At 42.5% G+C, this 18762-nt stretch overlaps 1 protein-coding gene across 3 annotated transcripts in view; it reads right to left on the reverse strand.

Moving 5' to 3' along the window:
- LOC139378987 (Kv channel-interacting protein 4-like) overlaps window positions 1-18762 on the reverse strand; it is a 244297-nt gene that overhangs the window by 14802 nt on the left and 210733 nt on the right. For all 3 annotated transcript variants that reach the window (XM_071121661.1, XM_071121662.1, XM_071121660.1), the window contains exon 2: window positions 11804-11928. In XM_071121661.1, coding sequence (XP_070977762.1) covers window positions 11804-11928 — 125 coding nt within the window. The remainder of the gene's footprint in view (window positions 1-11803; window positions 11929-18762) is intronic.

Raw genomic sequence — 18762 nt, forward strand, 5'->3', positions numbered from 1 at the left:
GCTCACACTAACAAAGCTTTCGTCTCGGTAAAAGGTGCAAGATTAATGTCAGGCATGTGGGGGTGGTGCCTTATATAGCCTCTAGCAGGGTTACTTAAGTACTATTTGAGAAGGTCCAGTCATTTTCCTAGTTAGCAAAGGTCCGGATGAATATTGTTATTTATCGGCGTAGTAACAAACCACCACCTCACAACTCATGCAACCCCAAGCTGTCTACTGTATATAATACCATACATCTCCCAATGTTTGGAAAGAGATGACCATTGTGAAATAATAATGAGCAAAAAAGGGAAGGCCACTAAATAAATGAAACACGGGACTGAGCAATGTTGAAATAATCCATCAAGTTGAACAGTGTAAAGACCACATAAAGTAGTGGTTGTAGTAGCTTTCCAGGTTGGTATCGTATGGTTATGAATGAGTATTCATTTACTGAGGCAACACCTGTCATTGCTACGGTGGCCCTGCGGCGCAATACCCCAAAACAACAATGAAAAAATAGGATAGAAACAAAATTAACTTAAATGATCGCGTTGCAAACTGAATGAACGTGACACGAACACAATTGACTTAGCACAAACAAAATGCTAATTGGCCACAAAAGGTCACTTATTGATAGTCGACACAAATATTGACAACATTCATAGAACTTGTACATGCATGCAAAACTGTATCCAACCCCAATGAAGAGAGTGAAGGGTGATAATTGTGTGGGCCACAGCTGTTGTTTCGATGTTTGTGGGTCAGGACCAACTACATAAACACAGCTGGCAGGTGGCACCCTTAGACCTTTCAAGGGCAGGGCTGCATGCCTTGTCAAGTAGCAAATCACATTAACACCAGCAGGCATTTGATCAGCACGCAGTTTGTGTGTGCGAGTGTCAATGTGTTTCCCCACTGAGCTAAAGCCTACCACGAACATTCAAGTTTCAGGCAAGAATTTTCCTCAAATAACATCTAAAACTCCTCAGAACCTTGCACAACAGGCGCAAGATCAAGAGAGGTTTGAGTTGTAAAAGTTTGCACCAAAGTTACCAGTGAGTGCGCTCCAGGCGTACTGTAACTTTACACCTCAGTGTCTACTCAATTGTCTCAGATGGTCTCTGATATGACCAAGTCTGCAGAAGAGAGATGGAGGAACAGTTTACCCTGGGTGGGTAGGGTAGTACCCTGGGACCCACGTGTTTGGGTCCCCAGATGGCTCATGGTTTTGGGGGAACGAGGGGAAAAGCAGGGGAGTTGCTAGTTCTTTGTTGTTTCATAAACCCTTTTTAATATCCTGTGAGTATCCGGTAGGTCAAGAAGACCCTCGATTTTCCTGGAAAGCAGGCAGGAACACAAAGTTTGAATTAAGTTTGTGTCCAGTTTTTCTTTTGGCTGTTTTGTGACCTGATTCTGTCAAAAGTTAAGTGTAAGGGAGCTATGAAGGGTGTTGTGGTGTTAACATCTTACCCCTCTGAGGATTGTCTTACCAGGCAATACTGGGTATACAGTACACCGCTTATACTGTCTATATAAGCTTGATCTAGTCCTGGCTTTAAAAGTCCTGTGTTGGGAATTGTAGGTTACACGTTGAGGGTGTCAAAGTAATAATTATCACATATACAGTGCCTTCAGAAAGTATTCATACCCCTTGACTTATTACACATTTTATTGTGATACAGCCTGAATTCAAAATGGATTAAATAGTATTTTTTTCTCACCCATCGCCACACAATACCCCATAATGACGAAGTAAAAACATGTTTTTAGATATTTTTTGTTAATTTATTGAAAATGAAATACAGAAATATCAAATTTACATAATTATTCACACCCCTGAGTCAATACATGTTAGTATCACCTTTGACAGCGATTACAGCTGTGAGTCTATCTGGGTAAGTCTCTAAGAGCTTTGAACACCTGGATTGAACAATATTTTCACATTATTCTTTTAAAAATTCTTCAAACTGTGTCAAGTTGGTTGTTGATTATTGCCAGACAGCCATTTTCAAGTCTTGCCATAGATTAAAGCCGATTTAAGTCAAAACTGTAGTGTAACTCCAGTGTATATTTGACCTTTAGCTTTTTGTCCTGCTGAAAGGAATATGTATCTCCCAGTGTCTGTTGGAAAGCAGACTGAACCAGGTTTTCCTCTAGGATTTTGCCTGTGGTTAGCTCTACTCCTTCTCTTTTTATCCTAAAATACTCCCTAGTCCCTGTCGATGACAAGCATACACATAACATGAGGCAGCCACCACCATGCTTGAAAATATGAAGAGTGGTACTTAGTGATGTCTTGTGTTGGATTTGCCCAAACATAACACTTCGTATTCAGGACATAAAATGTATTTCTTTGCCAAAAATTGGTTTACAGTTTTACTTCAGTGCCTTAATGAAAATACATTTGCACAGGCTTCCTTCTTTCACACTTAGGCTTCCTTCTTTTCACTCTGTCCTTTAGGTTAGTATTGTGGAGTAACTACAATGTTGTTGATCCATCCTCAGTTTTCTCCTATCACAGCCATTACACTCTGTAACTGTTTTAGTCACCATTGGCTTCATGGTGAAATCCCTGAGCGGTTTCCTTCCTCTCCAGCAACTGAGTTAGGAAAGACGCCTTTATCTTGTAGTGACTGGGTGTATTGATACACCATCAAAAGTGTAATTAATAACTTCACCATGCTCAAAGGGATATTCAATGTCAGCTTTTTTTACCCATCTACCAATAGCTGCCCTTCTTTGCGTAGCACACGCTCCAGCAGGTATATCTCACTGGTCATCTCCAAAGCCAGCACCTCCTTTGGCCGCCTTTCCTTCCAGTTCTCTGCTACCAATGACTGGAACTAATTGCAAAAATCGCTGAAGTTGGAGACTTACTCACTAACTTTAAGCATCCGCTATCTGAGCAGCTTACCGATCACTGCAGCTGTACACAGCCCATCCATTCTACCGACCTCATCCCCATATTGTTACTTTTTTGCACACCAGTATTTCTACTTGCACATCATCATCTGCACATCTACACTCCAGTGTTAATTTGCTAAATTGTACTTCCTTCGTCTCTATGGCCTATTTATTGCCTTACATCCTCACGTCATTTGCCCACACTGTATATAGACTTTTTCTATTTTGTTATTGACTCTACGTTTGTTTATTCCTAGTGTAACTCTGTGTTGTTGTTTGTGTCGCACTGTTTTGCTTCATCTTGGCCAGGTCGCAGTTGTTAATGAGAACTTGTTCTCAACTGGCCTACCTGGTTAAATAAAGGTGAAATTAAACAAATCAAATTTAAAATTTTTGGAAAACCTCCATGATCTTTGTGGTTGACTGAGGGACTTTACAGATAATTGTATGTGTGGGGTACATAGATGAGGTAGTTATTCAAAAATCATGTTAAACACTATTCTTGCACACAGAGTGAGTCCAATTTATCATGTGACATTAAGCACATTTTTATCTCCTTAACTTATTTAGGCTTGCCACTCAAGACATTTCAGCTTTGTCTTTTTAAAGAATTTGTAAACATTTCTAGAAACATAATTCCACTTTGACATTATGGGGTATTGTGTGTAGGCCAGTGACACAACATTTAATCCATATCATTTCAGGCTGTAACAACCAAATATGGAAAAAGTGTAAATACTTTCTGAAGGCACTGTATTTTACAAATGCATAATAATGGATATTGCAGTAATTCTAATATACTATACCTCAGATATTTGTTTGTCAGACAATCTCCATATAAGCTATTACACTCAACAAATATTTAAACGCAACATGTAAAGTGTTGGTCCCATGTTTCATGAGCTGAAAATACCTGAACATTTCCATACACACAAAAAAGCTTATTTCTCTAAAATTGTGTGCACAAATTGGTTTACATCCCTGTTAGTGAGCATTTCTCCTTTGCCAAGATATCAAGATGTTGATTAAACAGCAAGATATCCTTTGCCAAGATATCAAGAAGCTGATTAAACAGCACGATCATTACACATATGCATCTTGTGCTGGGGACAATAAAGGGACACTCTAAAATATGCATTTTTTTCACACGACACAATGCCACAGATGTCTCAAGTTTTGAGTGAGCGTGCAATTGGCATGCTGACTGCAGGAATGCCCACCACAGCTGTTGCCAGATAATTGAATGTTAATTTCTCTACCATAAGCCGCCTCCAACATCGTTTAAGAGAATTTGGCATTATGTCCAACCGGCCTCACAACTACGTGTATGGCGTTGTGTGGGCGAACGGTTTGCTGATGTCAACGTTGTGAACAGAGTGCCCCATGGTGGCGGTGGGGTTATGGAATGGGCAGGTATAAGCTACGGACAACGTACACAATTGCATTTAGCGATGGCAATTTGAATGCACAGAGATACCATGACGAGATCCTGAGGCTCATTGTCGTGCCATTCATCCGCCGCCATCACCTCATGTTTTAGCATGATCATGCACTGCCCCATGGTGCAAGGATTTCTACATAATTCCTGGAAGCTGAAAATGTCCCAGTTCTTCCATGGCCTACGTACTCTGTTGAATCAACTTCAAACCTAATCACTAAACCAATCAAGGTATCTGCTGTACAGACACAAAGTTCGACGTAGACAATATTTATTTGGAGCCTTTGTTGTTTCGCAAAGCTAGTGCTAATTAAAACACTGTTTTGTGTTCCCCCCCCCCCCCACACTGCTTTTTCACGCTGCATGAGGCCATATAGAGTACAGTAATTATGCTCAGAATGGTTATAGTACGTTGCGACATTAAACTGCTTCCCTTATTTCAGCCCTATTGTCTGCTATTCAAAATATGGTTGTGAGACGTGCAGAGTGGAAATGCAGTGTGTTCACACTACCCTTGAAACCCCAGAGACTGTTGGGAGGTTACAGATGTCAACACTAATTGGACGTAGTGATTAAATGGCAAAGTAATGAAGAATGGCTGGGTCCCAAACAAAGAAACATCCTACTGCTGCCCTTTATACAGTGCAGTGACTCGCCCTAGCACATGTGAGGAGACCAGATGAAAGAAATGATGTGTATAGAGATTCAATAATATTGCTTAAATTTATCAGGTCCTTCTAGAGTGATGAAGGCAAATCGACAAGGGCAGGGAGAATGTGGGAAGTTTTCAGTTTGGAATCAAGCCAATTGACTAAAATGTAAGCCACCACACAAACAATAACATCTTCACTTCAGATCACACAACGCGCAACAGATTGCTGCATGTTTTGCTTTTCACAGAGAACAGAGTTCACACTGCACCTAAAGTTGTTAAGAGCTCGATTTAGAGGAGAGCGTTTGATCAAGGCCAGCAAAAACAGGTAAAGTAGTCAAGCCGGCTGAAAGAGACAGCTAAAATGTTTTCTGTATCGATTCCATCAAAACGCAGGGGCTAGAGAACCTGCAAAAACGGCCACTTACATTCCGTGAGGTGAGGTCAAGTTCATCTCGGTCATGGTGACATACAGTGAGGGAAAAAAGTATTTCATCCCCTGCTGATTTTGTACGTTTGCCCACTGACAAAAAAATTATCCGATTTTAATGGTAGGTTTATTTGAACAGTGAGAGACAGAATAACAACAAAAAATCCAGAAAAACACATTTTAAAAATAAATTGATTTGCATTTAAATGAGGGAAATAAGTATTTGACCCCCTCTCAATCAGAAAGATTTCTGGCTCCCAGGTGTCTTTTATACTTTTATACACTCTTAAAGGGAGTGCTCCTAATCTCAGTTTGTTACCTGTATAAAATACACCTGTCCACAGAAGCAATTAATCAATCAGATTCCAAACTCTCCACCATGGCCAAGACCAAAGAGCTCTCCAAGGATATCAGGGACAAGATTGTAGACCTACACAAGGCTGTAATGGTCTACAAGACCATCGCCAAGCAGCTTGGTGAGAAGGTGACAACAGTTGGTGCGATTATTTGCAAATGGAAGAAACACAAAAGTACTGTCAATCTCCCTCGGCCTGGGGCTCCATGCAAGATCTTACCCCGTGGTGTTTCAATGATCATGAGAACAGTGAGGAATCAGTCCAGAACTACATGGGAGGATCTTGTCAAGGATCTCAAGGCAGCTGGGACCATAGTCACTAGGAAAACAATTGGTAACACACTACGCAGTGAAGGACTGAAATCCTGCAGCGCCCGCAAGGTCCCCCTTCACAAGAAAGCACATATACATGCCCGTCTGAAGTTTGCCAATGAACATCTGAATGATTCAGAGGACAACTGGGTGAAAGTGTTGTGGTCAGATGAGACCAAAATGGAGCTCTTTGGCATCAACTCAACTCGGCGTGTTTGGAGGAGGAGGAATGCTGCCTATGACCCCAATAACACCATCCCCACCGTCAAACATGGAGGTGGAAACATTACGCTTTGGAGGTGTTTTTCTGCTAAGGGGACAGGACAACTTCACCGCATCAAAGGGACGATGGACGGGGCCATGTACCGTCAAATCTTGGGTGAGAACCTCCTTCCCTCAGCCAGGGCATTGAAATGGGTCGTGGATGGGTATTCCAGCATGACAATGACCCAAAACACACGGCCATGGCCACAAAGGAGTGGCTCAAGAAGAAGCACATTAAGGTCCTGGAGTGGCCTAGCCAGTCTCCAGACCTTAATCCCATAGAAAATCTGTGGAGGGAGCTGAAGGTTTGAGTTGCCAAACGTCAGCCTCGAAACCTTAATAACTTGGAGAAGATCTGCAAAGAGGAGTGGGACAAAATCCCTCCTGAGATGTGTGCAAACCTGGTGGCCAATTACAAGAAATGTCTGACCTCTGTGATTGCCAACAAGGGTTTTGCCTACCAAGTACTAAGTCATGTTTTGCAGAGGGGTCAAATACTTATTTCCCTAATTAAAATGCAAATAAATGTATAACATTTTTGACATGTGTTTTTCTGGATTTTTTTGTTGTTATTCTGTCTCTCACTGTTCAAATAAACCTACCATTAAAATGATAGACTGATCATTTATTTGTCAGTGGGCAAACGTACAAAATCAGCAAGGGATCAAATACTTTTTTTCCTCACTGTAAATCTCACTGAGAGACCAGAGAGCTCATCTCAATTGTGAGGAGAATGAAACCTACTAAAGCCAAATAGAAAAATGTCCAATGAATATTGTCAGCATGCTGGTGTGCTGATATGATTGGTTTGTGTTTATGTCAATCAATATCAAAATAGAGTAAAATCTCACAAAATTGTTACTCTATGACAGTGCACTTCATATGGGTTTGAATGGGTCTGAGATGACTCAATGTATCTGTATTCATTTGATAAACTTGTAAAATGAACTCATCCATGAGAAGAAAATCATAACTCATTTGTGGAATGCAAACCCCAGCCGCACGTGAAATTCCTTACAATGACTTATCTTGTCAAGGTCGGGTTGAAGGAAATGTATGTGGAAAATCAAGCTACTGACAGAAGTTTTAACAGCGGCATCTCCACTGATGTATTTTAAAGAGTCACATTCTGAGATGGCAATCTGCTGCCCCATGCCGATGCCCTGGCTCTGAATTCCTGAACAGTTTGGAAGAATTGGTCAGACGTGAGGAGATTGGGTTGCTATTGTCAGGAGTCTGGGATGAGGTCGGCAATGCGAGAAACAACCTTCATACTGCGTCTGACGATAAAGACGAGCAGTGTTGGACATATGACCACATCAGTCTGAATAAAGCCCTGTTCGGACATCTAAATACTTGGCCAAAGGTCTCGTTCCGGGCACTACTGATCGGAGAGAAAGCCAAACTCTGGCCGCTCGGAGGGGTTATAAATGTCTTACTCGTAAAGATTGATGTTCAAAAAGACTCCTACTACCCTCAGACACTCACCTTGGAGCGATGATTCGCACCCAAGTCTGAGACGTCAAGGACACAGGGCCAAAATTGCTTAGAATAGAGACTGTTCCAGATTACATTTGTCAGGTCAGTTTTTTTTAAAGCTTTCCTGTGTTCTGCCCCTGACACTGGCTGAGCGTGATCCATAGATCAGGATTTTGACCTGAGCGGGTAATAAGTTAAAGAGCTATAGCCTCGACAATGGACAAAAGCTAGTCAAAAGCTGTGATTTTTCTAAGTTTGAGACACTGTCCTGATTGGGAATGTGCCCAACTACAATAACTGCCTAACTGTAGAGGAGTGATGGGTCTGGCTTCTACTGAGAGGCCACTATCATTGAACATGCAAGACCAAATGCCACCTTAAAACAGTCTTAGCGAAAGAGGAGAGAAAACAAAAAGCTCTAGAGGTAGGGGAAGGGGTCTTAAAAATGTTTTGATGAGAGATTCCATAGGGACAAGGCGTCAGGGGACAACATGGTGACAATTAAGAGCCGCCTCAGGCATTAGAGAACTTATCAGCCCTTATTTCCAGTCTCCTGTGGTGAAGGGCTAATGGGTAGACTTCCCCTATGCACATCACAGGGTCTCTGGGTAGTGTCCACAGGGACCAGGGCCACTCGGGATGCGGTGTCATAGGCCGTGGGCCTACCCATTTGTCACCAGACAATTTGGGTCAAGTTAATTCTGGGTCATCTCATTACGGTTCTTAACAGAGGTGACAAAGACCTTTTTATTGTACACTTGTCGCTCTAAAGAACCTTGTGTGACCCGATTGTTCGTTAGTCATTAGATAGTATATAGAATGCATTTGAGGTTTGACCTAATTGTTCCTTTAGTACTCATCCTTGAGTATTCTCGAGTGAGGTACACTGCGTAGCCAAAAGTATGTGGACACGTGCTCATCGAGCATCTCATTCCAAAATCATGGGCATTAATATGGAGTTGGTCACCCCTTTGTTGCTATAACAGCGTCCACTCTTCTGGGAAGGCTTTCCACTAGATGTTGGAACGTTGCTGCATGGACTTGCTACCATGTAGCCACAAAAGCATTAGTGAGGTCGGGCACTGATGTTGGGAGATTAGGCCTGGCTCGCAATTGGACTTACAATTCATCCAAAAGGTGTTTGATGGGGGTCGAGGTCAGGGCTCAGTGCAGGCCAGTCAAATTCTTCCACACACCGATCTCAGCAAACCATTTCTGGATGGACCTCGCTTTGTGAATGGGGGAATTGTCATGCTAAAACAGGAAATGGCCTTCCCCAAACTAGAATGACATTATAGCTGTAGCGTTAAGATTTCCCTTCACTGGAACTAAGATGCCTAGCCAGAACCATGAAAAACAGCCCCAGAACATTATTCCTCCTCCACCAAACTTTACAGTTGGCACTATGCATTCGGTTAGGTAGTGTTTTCCTGGCAACCGACAAACCCAGTTTTGTTCGTCGGACTGCCAGATGATGAAGCGTGATTCATCACTCCAGAGAACGTGTTTCCACTGCTCCAGTGTCCAATGGCGGCGAGCCAACACTCTGGATAACATAAAAACAGCTCTGCTAGGGCGAGTAAAATGGTCAGAGTGAACAGTTCTCTCATTTGTGTCTGGAAGTAGCTAGCAAGCTAGCCAACGTTAGCCAGTTAGCTTGGGTGCTTGACTGCTGTTGTTAGGTCAGAATGCTCGAAACAACCGTACTCCTCAGCCAGAGCATCCAGTGTGCTCTATGAACGCTCCGAGAGCAAAATGCTTTTAATTTACAAACTGACAATCTGACAACGTTCTGAGTTTAAGAACACCCAAAGCACACTCTGGCACTCCAGATGACATTTATGAACCAGCCCTCTTGAAATCTTTGGTTGTTAAGTACATGGCCTCGCATGTGAATCCTTCAAGAGATGGTGGGTCTAAAGCTTAAGAGGGTGTAAACAATGCTGAATGGGTGTACTGTAGACAAAGAAGAGCTCTCCAGAAAGTGTACCAAAACATTCCAAGGGCCATGTCTCAAAAATTAGGTCCCAAGTTTATCAACTTTCAAAGCATAATTACTTTCTCATTGTTCCTCAAATATAGTGTATAATATACCATATACCAAGTCTCTACTTTAATAAAATGTAAAAATTTGTTTTTATAATCATCTAAATTTGCAACATAAGACGGAATCGAGCCCGGTCGGTCACATACAGTTGAAGTCGGAAGTTTACATACACCTTAGCCAAATACACTTAAACTCACCTTTTCACAATTCCTGACATTTAATCCTAGTAACAATTCCCTGTCTTAGGTCAGTTAGGATCACCACTTTATTTTAAGAATGTGAAATGTCAGAATAATAGTAGAGAGAATTATTTATTTCAGGTTTTATTTCTTTCATCACATTCCCAGTGGGTCAGAAGTTTACATACACTCAATGAGTATTTGGTAGCATTGCCTTTAAATTGTTTAACTTGGATCAAATGTTTCAGGTTGCCTTCCACAAGCTTCCCACAATAAGTTGGGTTAATTTTGGCCCATTTCTGCTGACAGACCTAGTGTAACTGAGTCAGGTTTGAAGGCCTCCTTGCTCGCACACGCTTTTTCAGTTCTGCCCACACATTTCGATAGGGTTGAGGTTAGGGCTTTGTGATGGCCACTCCAATACCTTGACTTTGCTGTCCTTAAGCCATTTTGCCACAACTTAGGAAGTATGCTTGGGTCCATAAGGAAGATGCATTTGCGACCAAGCTGTAACTTCCTGACTAATGTGTTGAGATGTTGCTTCAATATATCCACATGATTTTCCATCTTCATGATGCCATCTATTTTGTGAAGTGCACCAGTCCCTCCTGCAGAAAAGCACCCCCCACAACATGATGATGAAACCCCTGTGCTTCACGTTTGGGATGGTATTCTTCGGCTTGCAAGCCTCCCCCTTTTTCCTCCAAACATAACGATGGTCATTATGGCCAAACAGTTCCATTTTTGTTTCATCAGACTAGAGGACATTTCTCCAAAAAGTATGATCTTTGTCCCAATGCACAGTTGCAAACCGTAGTCTGGCTTTTTTATGGTGGTTTTGGCTTCTTCCTTGCTGAGCGGCCTTTCAGGTTATGTCGATATAGGACTCGTTTTACTGTGGATATAGATACTTTTGTACCTGTTTCCTCCAGCATCTTCACAAGGTCCTTTGCTGTTGTTCTGGGATTTATTAGCACTTTTCGCACCAAAGTACGTTCATCTCTAGGAGACACGTCTCCTTCCTGAGGGGTATGACGGCTGCGTGGTCCCATGGTCTTTATACTTGCATACTATTGTTTGTACAGATGAACGTGGTACCTTCAGGCATTTGGAAATTGCTCCCAAGGATGAACCAGACTTGTGTATTCTTGGCTGATTTATTTTGATTTTCCCATGATGTCAAGCAAAGAGGCACTAAGTTTGAAGGTAGGCCTTGAAATACATCCACAGGTACACCTCCAATTAACTCAAATGATGTCAATTAGCCTATCAGAAGCTTCTAAAGCCATGACCTCATGTTCTGGAATTTTCCAAGCTGTTTAATGGCACAGTCAACTTAGTGTATGTAAACTTCTGACCCACTGGAATTGTGATACAGTGAATTATAAGTGAAATAATCTGTCTGTAAACAATTGTTGGAAAAATTCCTTGTGTCATGCACAAAGTTGCCAAACTATGGTTTGTTAACAAGAAATTTGTGGAGTGGTTGAAAAACGAGTTTTAAAGACTCCAACCTAAGTGTATGTAAACTTCCCGACTTCAACCGTATGTACAATGTGGACCCAGAGGAAAGCACTTAAAATGATTAATTAAAACACTTGTTTCCAAAGTGGTCCTCAAATGGTAAGAACGGTCTAAGAATGGAAACAAGAGTCTGACTACATGGATATTTGGAGGAGGACATTTATGGAGAGACAGAAAAGAGACAATGCATGTTCTTTTAATTGCATTTTGGATGCGTGGTTAAACTGGCCCACTTACGTTCTTGAAGCCTCGGTAGAGGATCTGCAGCTCCTTGCGGTTGAAGCGGGTCAGGGCCTCCAGTTGCTCCAGGCCCTCGGGTCGATGGCGGACGGCTGAAAGCTCCAACTCATCCTCCACGCTGTCTGGAGAGGAGGAAGAAGGAGTGAGACATTCAGAAGCTGACGACAACTGGCTACATCTCACCCATAAGAGAAAGGAGTGTGTGGTGTCCTTATAAACTCAGCAAAAAAATAAACGTCCCTTTTTCAGGACCCTGTCCTTCAAAGATAATTAGTAAAATCCAAACAACTTTACAGATCTTCATTGTAAAGGGTTTAAACACGGTTTCCCATGCATGTTCAATGAACAATAAACAATTAATGAACATGCACCTGTGGAACGGTCGTTAAGACACTAACAGCTTACAGACAGTAGGCAATTAAGGTCACAGTTATGAAAACTTAGGACACTAAAGAGGCCTTTCTACTGACTGAAAAACACAACAAAAAAAGATGTCCAGGGTCCCTGCTCATCTGCGTGAACGTGCCTTAGGCATGCTGCCATGAGGCATGAGGAGTGGAGATGTGGCCAGGACAATAAATTGCAATGTCCTTACTGTGAGACGCCTAAGACAGTGCTACAGGACGGACAGCTGAGAGTCCTCGCAGTGGCAGACCACGTGTAACAACACCTGCACAGGACATCCGAACAACACAACTGGTACAGGATGGCAACAACAACTGCCCGAGTTACACCAGGAATGCACAATCCCTCCGTCAATGCTCACACTGTCCGCAATAGGCTGAACGAGGCTGGACTGAGGGCTTGTAGGCCTATTGTAAGGCAGGTCCTCACCAGACATCAGATGGAACAACGTTGACTATGGGCACAAACACACCATCGCTGGACCAGACAGGACTGTCAAAAAGTGCTCTTTACTATGCTCTTTTTCTAGTCCCGGTTTTGCATTACCAGGGGTGATGGTCGGATTCACATTTATCGTTGAAGGAATGAGTGTTACACCGAGGCCTGCACTCTGGAGCGGGATCGATTTGGAGGTGGAGCGTCCGTCATGGTCTGGGGCAGTGTGTCACAGCAACATCGGACTGAGCTTGTTGTCATTGCAGTCAATCTCGACACTGTGCGTTACAGGGAAGACATCCTCTTCCCTCATGTGGTACCCTTCCTGCAGGCTCATCCTGACATGACCCTCCAGCATGACAACATAATTCTTTGGGGATGCTTTTCTGCAAAGGGGACAGGACGACTGCACCGTATTGATGGGAGGATGGATGGGGCCATGTATCGCAAGATCTTGGCCAACAACCTCCTTCCCTCAGTATGAGCATTGAAGATGGGTCGTGGCTGGGTCTTCCAGCATGACAATGACCCAAAAAACACATCCAGGGCAACTAAGGAGTGGCTCAAGAAGAAGCATCTCAAGGTCCTGGAGTGGCCTAGCCAGTCTCCAGACTTGAACCCAATAGAAAATCTTTGGAGGGAGCTGAAAGTCCGTATTGCCCAGCGACAGCCCCGAAACCTGAAGGATCTGAAGAAGGTCTGTATGGAGGAGTGGGCCAAAATCCCTGCTGCAGTGTGTGCAAACCGGGTCAAGAACTACAGGAAACGTATGATCTCTGTAATTGCAAACAAAGGTTTCTGTACCAAATATTAAGTTCTGCTTTTCTGATGTATCAAATACTTATGTCATGCAATAAAATGCAAATGAATTACTTAAAAATCATACATTGTGATTTTCTGGATTTTTGTTTTAGATTCCATCTCTCACAGTTGAAGTGTACCTATGATAAAAATTACAGACCTCTCTCTACATGCTTTGTAAGTAGGAAAATCTGCAAAATCAGCAGTGTATCAAATACTTGTTCTCCCCACTGTATGTCTGTGGAACTTGTTCAGTTTATGTCTCAGTTGTTGAGTTTATTTCAGTCAGTTGTGCCACAAAGATCACGCAACCCCGAATCACCGTCTAAGCACAGACATTAGAAGTGTGTAGTTTACACTACCCACCTTTAATCAAATCAATTAGAAGAAACACTAGTTCTCTATCTATTAAACCATCTCTTTTTTATAGCAGCAGCAGGGTTAATGGGACTACAATTTAAAACGTCAAACAGTTCTTCTAAATATGCTAACTCTGGATCCTTAAGTGCTGCGGTTATTATCCAGCCACAGAAACACAGGACACGTGTCCAGCAGCCCCCGAACCCCCCGAACTCCAGGGGTTCTCCAACCAATTTTATTATATGATTTTTATTTTGAGGGGTTGTGGGCCCCCCAGATAGCATATGATAGCAAAATGTTTATAATTGCAGGAAATGTGCTGTAAAACTGTACGATTCTCACTCGATCTCATGGCAAAATGTGTAGAATAACAGGAAATTTGCTTTAAATCTGCAAAATATTCTCATAGCCTCATGACAAAACGTGTAGAATAGACGTGTTTTCAACACAATTGCAGGAAGTTGGCCATTTACCTAAAACAAAATCTGTTTTCATAAAGGAGGTCGGTGCCTGGGGCCCCAAATGCAGTAGTCCGTTTCTGTGGGGAAAGCATACCATGTAGTCCCCACTTAAATTCAGTAGCTTTAATATGACTGTTCTGAACCAACTCTCCACCATAGTCAGCCAAAGGAGACTTTAGCCAAAATTAAATGTTGTACAATTACAGCACAGGAGCAAATACACACATTTGTATCACCCCTGTTGCTAATGAAATCCAATTAATATGCCATTCACGCAAAGGACACTAATGGTTTAAAGGCCTACAGACAATTGAATTTCAGCTCCACAGTATCAGTCTCAGGAGAGTAAGAATATAGGCTAGTAGCGTGCCGTCATTGTCAGTTTAGCCATATTCACTTGATGATCACTACAATTGGACATTATTTGACATTAGGCTTAATGGTCAGTTTCAAGCACACTTCAAAAGCCAACCAATCAAGGAACCTATTTTATTTTCACATCCTCCCCTTGCCCCTTCATTAGAAAACCTTACATGACAAAACAGAGCAAAACCCCCCAAAACGGTTGCCGGTGTCCCGATCTCTCCTATGAAATATCACGGCAGCGAGGTATTTAGTGTTAGAGACCTAAGAACACAGCCCCTCTGGCAAAGAGCCTCCTCAAGATGAGGGCTGCTGAACCCTGAGAAACACTTTAATGGGCCTGTAATGATGACACCCGCCGTCTCGGCCCTGTCACCGCTAGCGGTTGTCCTCGGAGCTAAGCGCTTGACTCATCTCGCTTGCACACACACACACACACACACACACACACACACACACACACACACACACACACACACACACACACACACACACACACCTGAGATATGACAGCATCTCACCAACCTTAATTAGCCTAAAAGACCACGTCTCCTCTCAGTCCTTGATTAACCTGCCGAAACGGAGCTGGGCCCCAACAGGGTGGGTGTGTGTCTACAAGCATGATGGGTAAGTGAAGACACACCATTTGTTTTCGGAGTCTGAGAGTTTCCTTACGATGCTGGTGAAACCCCTATGCTCACGCTTCAAAAGAATACGATATCTAGTGGTCCTATACATAAAGCTAATGTAAACATGCCTACCCTTCTCGTGATGCTGAATGAATTACTGCCGTCACTCACACTGTCAAGTCAATGTCCTGTCCACTGAGTGTGTTGGTGCTCCACAAAGTGAGGTAAGACACTGCGTGAGAGGTGATTCATCAAAAGAGTGTAACGGAGTCGGCCTCTCAATGTCACTGGTTAAATTATTAAAGAAAGTTCTATCCAAAAGCACTATTTGCAATGGCTTATATTTATTCATTTTTGTTTTGTTTTTCCTCAAACTTTTACTTTTGTACACACACAGGGACAGTCAAATCAACCAGACAACCCAGATGAATGATTCACCAGTTTCTACTGACTCATAGTTATGACATCATCATAGTCAGAGTTTCAATTACTATTTATCCAATGGACAATAAAGTCACCCCCCCCCCCAGGTTTATTGCAAACAGGTGTGTTGTAGCATCAGACCTAACCCAGTGCATTGACATCTTCCATATTGACATTTGCATCTCTTTTGCCATGCACCTTCTCTTCACTCTTTGAAGCTTGAATATTATTCGAAAAGGGAGGGATTAGACTTTGATTTTAGGTCACACATTTTTGTAGAAGGTAAAGTAGGGGTTATGTCTCTTCAAAAACGTTTCCTTGCAATTGGTGCCAGTGGCCAGCCACAGAAGACGAGGGCATCAGCGAGCAGACAGAGAAGCAGTGACTGGCCTGAGGTTTCTGTCAAAAACCACACTGACTGTACAGGGATCCCAGGGATCCCACACATTGAAGGCAGTCAATTCAGGAAGTGATTTGAATTAAAACATGTAAAATAATAAAACATTTTAAAATAAATAACTTGTACTTTACAGTTTATTGAGAATGTATTGTATTTCAATTATTGAATTGGAATTTCAGTTTACTCCCTGAATAGACTGAATTGACCCCAGAGAGAAGGGAGGAAGGAAAACAGTTAGGGGGAAAGAGAGAAAGAGAGTGTGAAAGACTTGCTTTGGCTACTGGTAGACGACTTTTTGGCAGAGGAGCAAGGAAACAGCTTCATGAGCCGAGCTCTGACACCGCGCCTGTGGTCGTTCTGGGGGCAGACGTAACCTAGGAGATACAGCACGGTGAGTGTCACAGTTACCAGGGCAACTGGTGGCTGCAATGCATGCTGGGAGATAAAAGTGAATGGGGAAGGGAGATGTTGGAGTGCAAGCATTGGAGATCAGTTACTGTCACAAAGAACTCTCAGGACAACAACACTGGAGTGCATTTACCTGCTATGTGAAAACATTCAGATTTAGCACTCATGTATTATTAAAGGGAAATTAAATCTCAGATCTGGGCACAAATTATCATCAAAGTGGACGCATCTCATGTCAGCCATTATGACCAAGCCAAGGCAGCTTGGTCTCACCATTAATTCAGTAAAATATTATTGTTTGAAATTGGCTTTCAAATGTAAAAGTCATTGCAATGCAAAAACGATTCACTTCAGTATGGCAGCCAATGCTGATACATTCAGTACCTACAACCGAGATGCAACTCTCAGCAGTAATCTTGGCCTGCTAGTGTAAGGCCTACTCCATGAACCCAGTCATTATGTTACATGACTTATTAACATACTGTAATATTGTGGCACTGGGTCATAAAAGAGGGGCTTTTAATATTATCTGGAGCATGTGACCTTAGGTCAGACACCAATCCAATACCTCATCTATCAAACTCATTTCACACAGTCAAGCGTATTGCTTTACAAACTCCCAGGGGTCCATGTTGTGCCTGCCACTGTGAGCAATATTATACACGACTGCAACAACATTGTGTGTCAACACAATATCTATCTCAAGAGGATAAAATGCTCAACCTTTATGATCGCTATAGCGTGTAATACATTTTGTAGAAATTTTATTCATTTAAATAACACGTTTAGGGGACATCTCCTGCAAGCGCTAAAGGTGTTTCTACCTTCTTACCAAAGTGAAAACATGAATTCTGCAGGCCTTTAAGGCTAGCGTGGGCGTAAATAAAAGCTCACGAATGCGGTGTTGTTCATCACTCACTCGTAATTACAAGACGGCTTTCATGTCTGGTATAAAGAATAAAGGCAGTGACAGAATGCGCTGCGTGTTTGTGAGGAAGGCACAGTGAGGAGTCCAGACACACTGACAGCCACTAGATGGGAACTCTAGAAAGTGGAGAAAGAGGCTTCCCTTTACTTGGGACTTGTTCAGTGGCTGGCTACATTTAGCAGATATTATATTTCTACGTGGAGCTGACTACAGTCTAACACAGCGGTATATGCGATGGAAGCCAACATGATGACATACAATGTAGAAAATATACATATAGATTCTCTGACAAATGACATGAATCTAGTTTCTTCGAGAGACAATATCCATCCAGGCCAATAACCAATGTGTGAGACACAATATCCTCCTCCTCTATCATGATGTCAGGGCAATCTTCTGGACCATCAGGTCAGATGTCTTGCTGTTGTCGTCCATTCTTGTTGCCACACTGACATACCCTGCTGCTGAGTGGCAAGGAGATCGGTATGTGTCCTCAGCAAAAATACAAAAAGCTTTGGAGAGCAGACATTTATGTGGAATCATTAAGGTAGTGCAGTGACACTAGCCTTTAGTAGCTCCAGTAAGAGTTGAAGGGAATAGCCCAAGTCAAGTAATTCATGTGACAACTCTGGCCAGAGTTGAAATTCAAAGACAATATTTGTCTGAAGTGAATGCCCAACTTACAAAATACAAAATCCATACTTGCATGTTTTGTTATTTTCGGGAGCTGCGCGGTACCCTGCTTAGGGCCCGGCTTGAGAAATGGCAGACAGCAAGCACTGTCATTCTAAGTGGAATTAATGTAGGCCCTGAGTGACACGGCCCTTAATGCAGCCAGTGTTTCTGGATGAACACTTGCCCTTTGTTTCATAATGGACTAAATGGATGTGATATGTCCTAATGTAGGAGACAGCTTCGACTGAGCTAGCAGGCGTCACAGTGACTGCTTCCTTACCACAGCCCCTGCTCCAGTGAATTGTCGTGCCAAGTTTGTAGTGCAACATATTCATCACAAGCAAAGGTCCAATGTTGTTGTCCTGACCAAAGCATTGTGGGAATACGGACAAACTGGGGACCCACCGTTTTTGAAATCACAACACAGCATAAAATCACAACATGCACACTGCTGTCATGTCATACTTTTGCCTTCTGCAAAGAAGGGAACACAACTGTGGCACAGCTAGTTCCCAAAAAGGTTGCCCTATTCCTAAGGGACCACATGTGTTGCTGACATTTTCAGTACACATAGTACATTATTTTGCTGACACAAAGGTCCCTCATCTAGCTTATCTTGTAAAGTAGCAGCAGTTTATTCTTGCAGCTCATTTCTTACATGATAAGCA

This window comes from Oncorhynchus clarkii, chromosome 21 (genome assembly GCF_045791955.1).
Source record: "Oncorhynchus clarkii lewisi isolate Uvic-CL-2024 chromosome 21, UVic_Ocla_1.0, whole genome shotgun sequence".
Classification (NCBI taxonomy): Eukaryota; Metazoa; Chordata; class Actinopteri; order Salmoniformes; family Salmonidae; genus Oncorhynchus; species Oncorhynchus clarkii.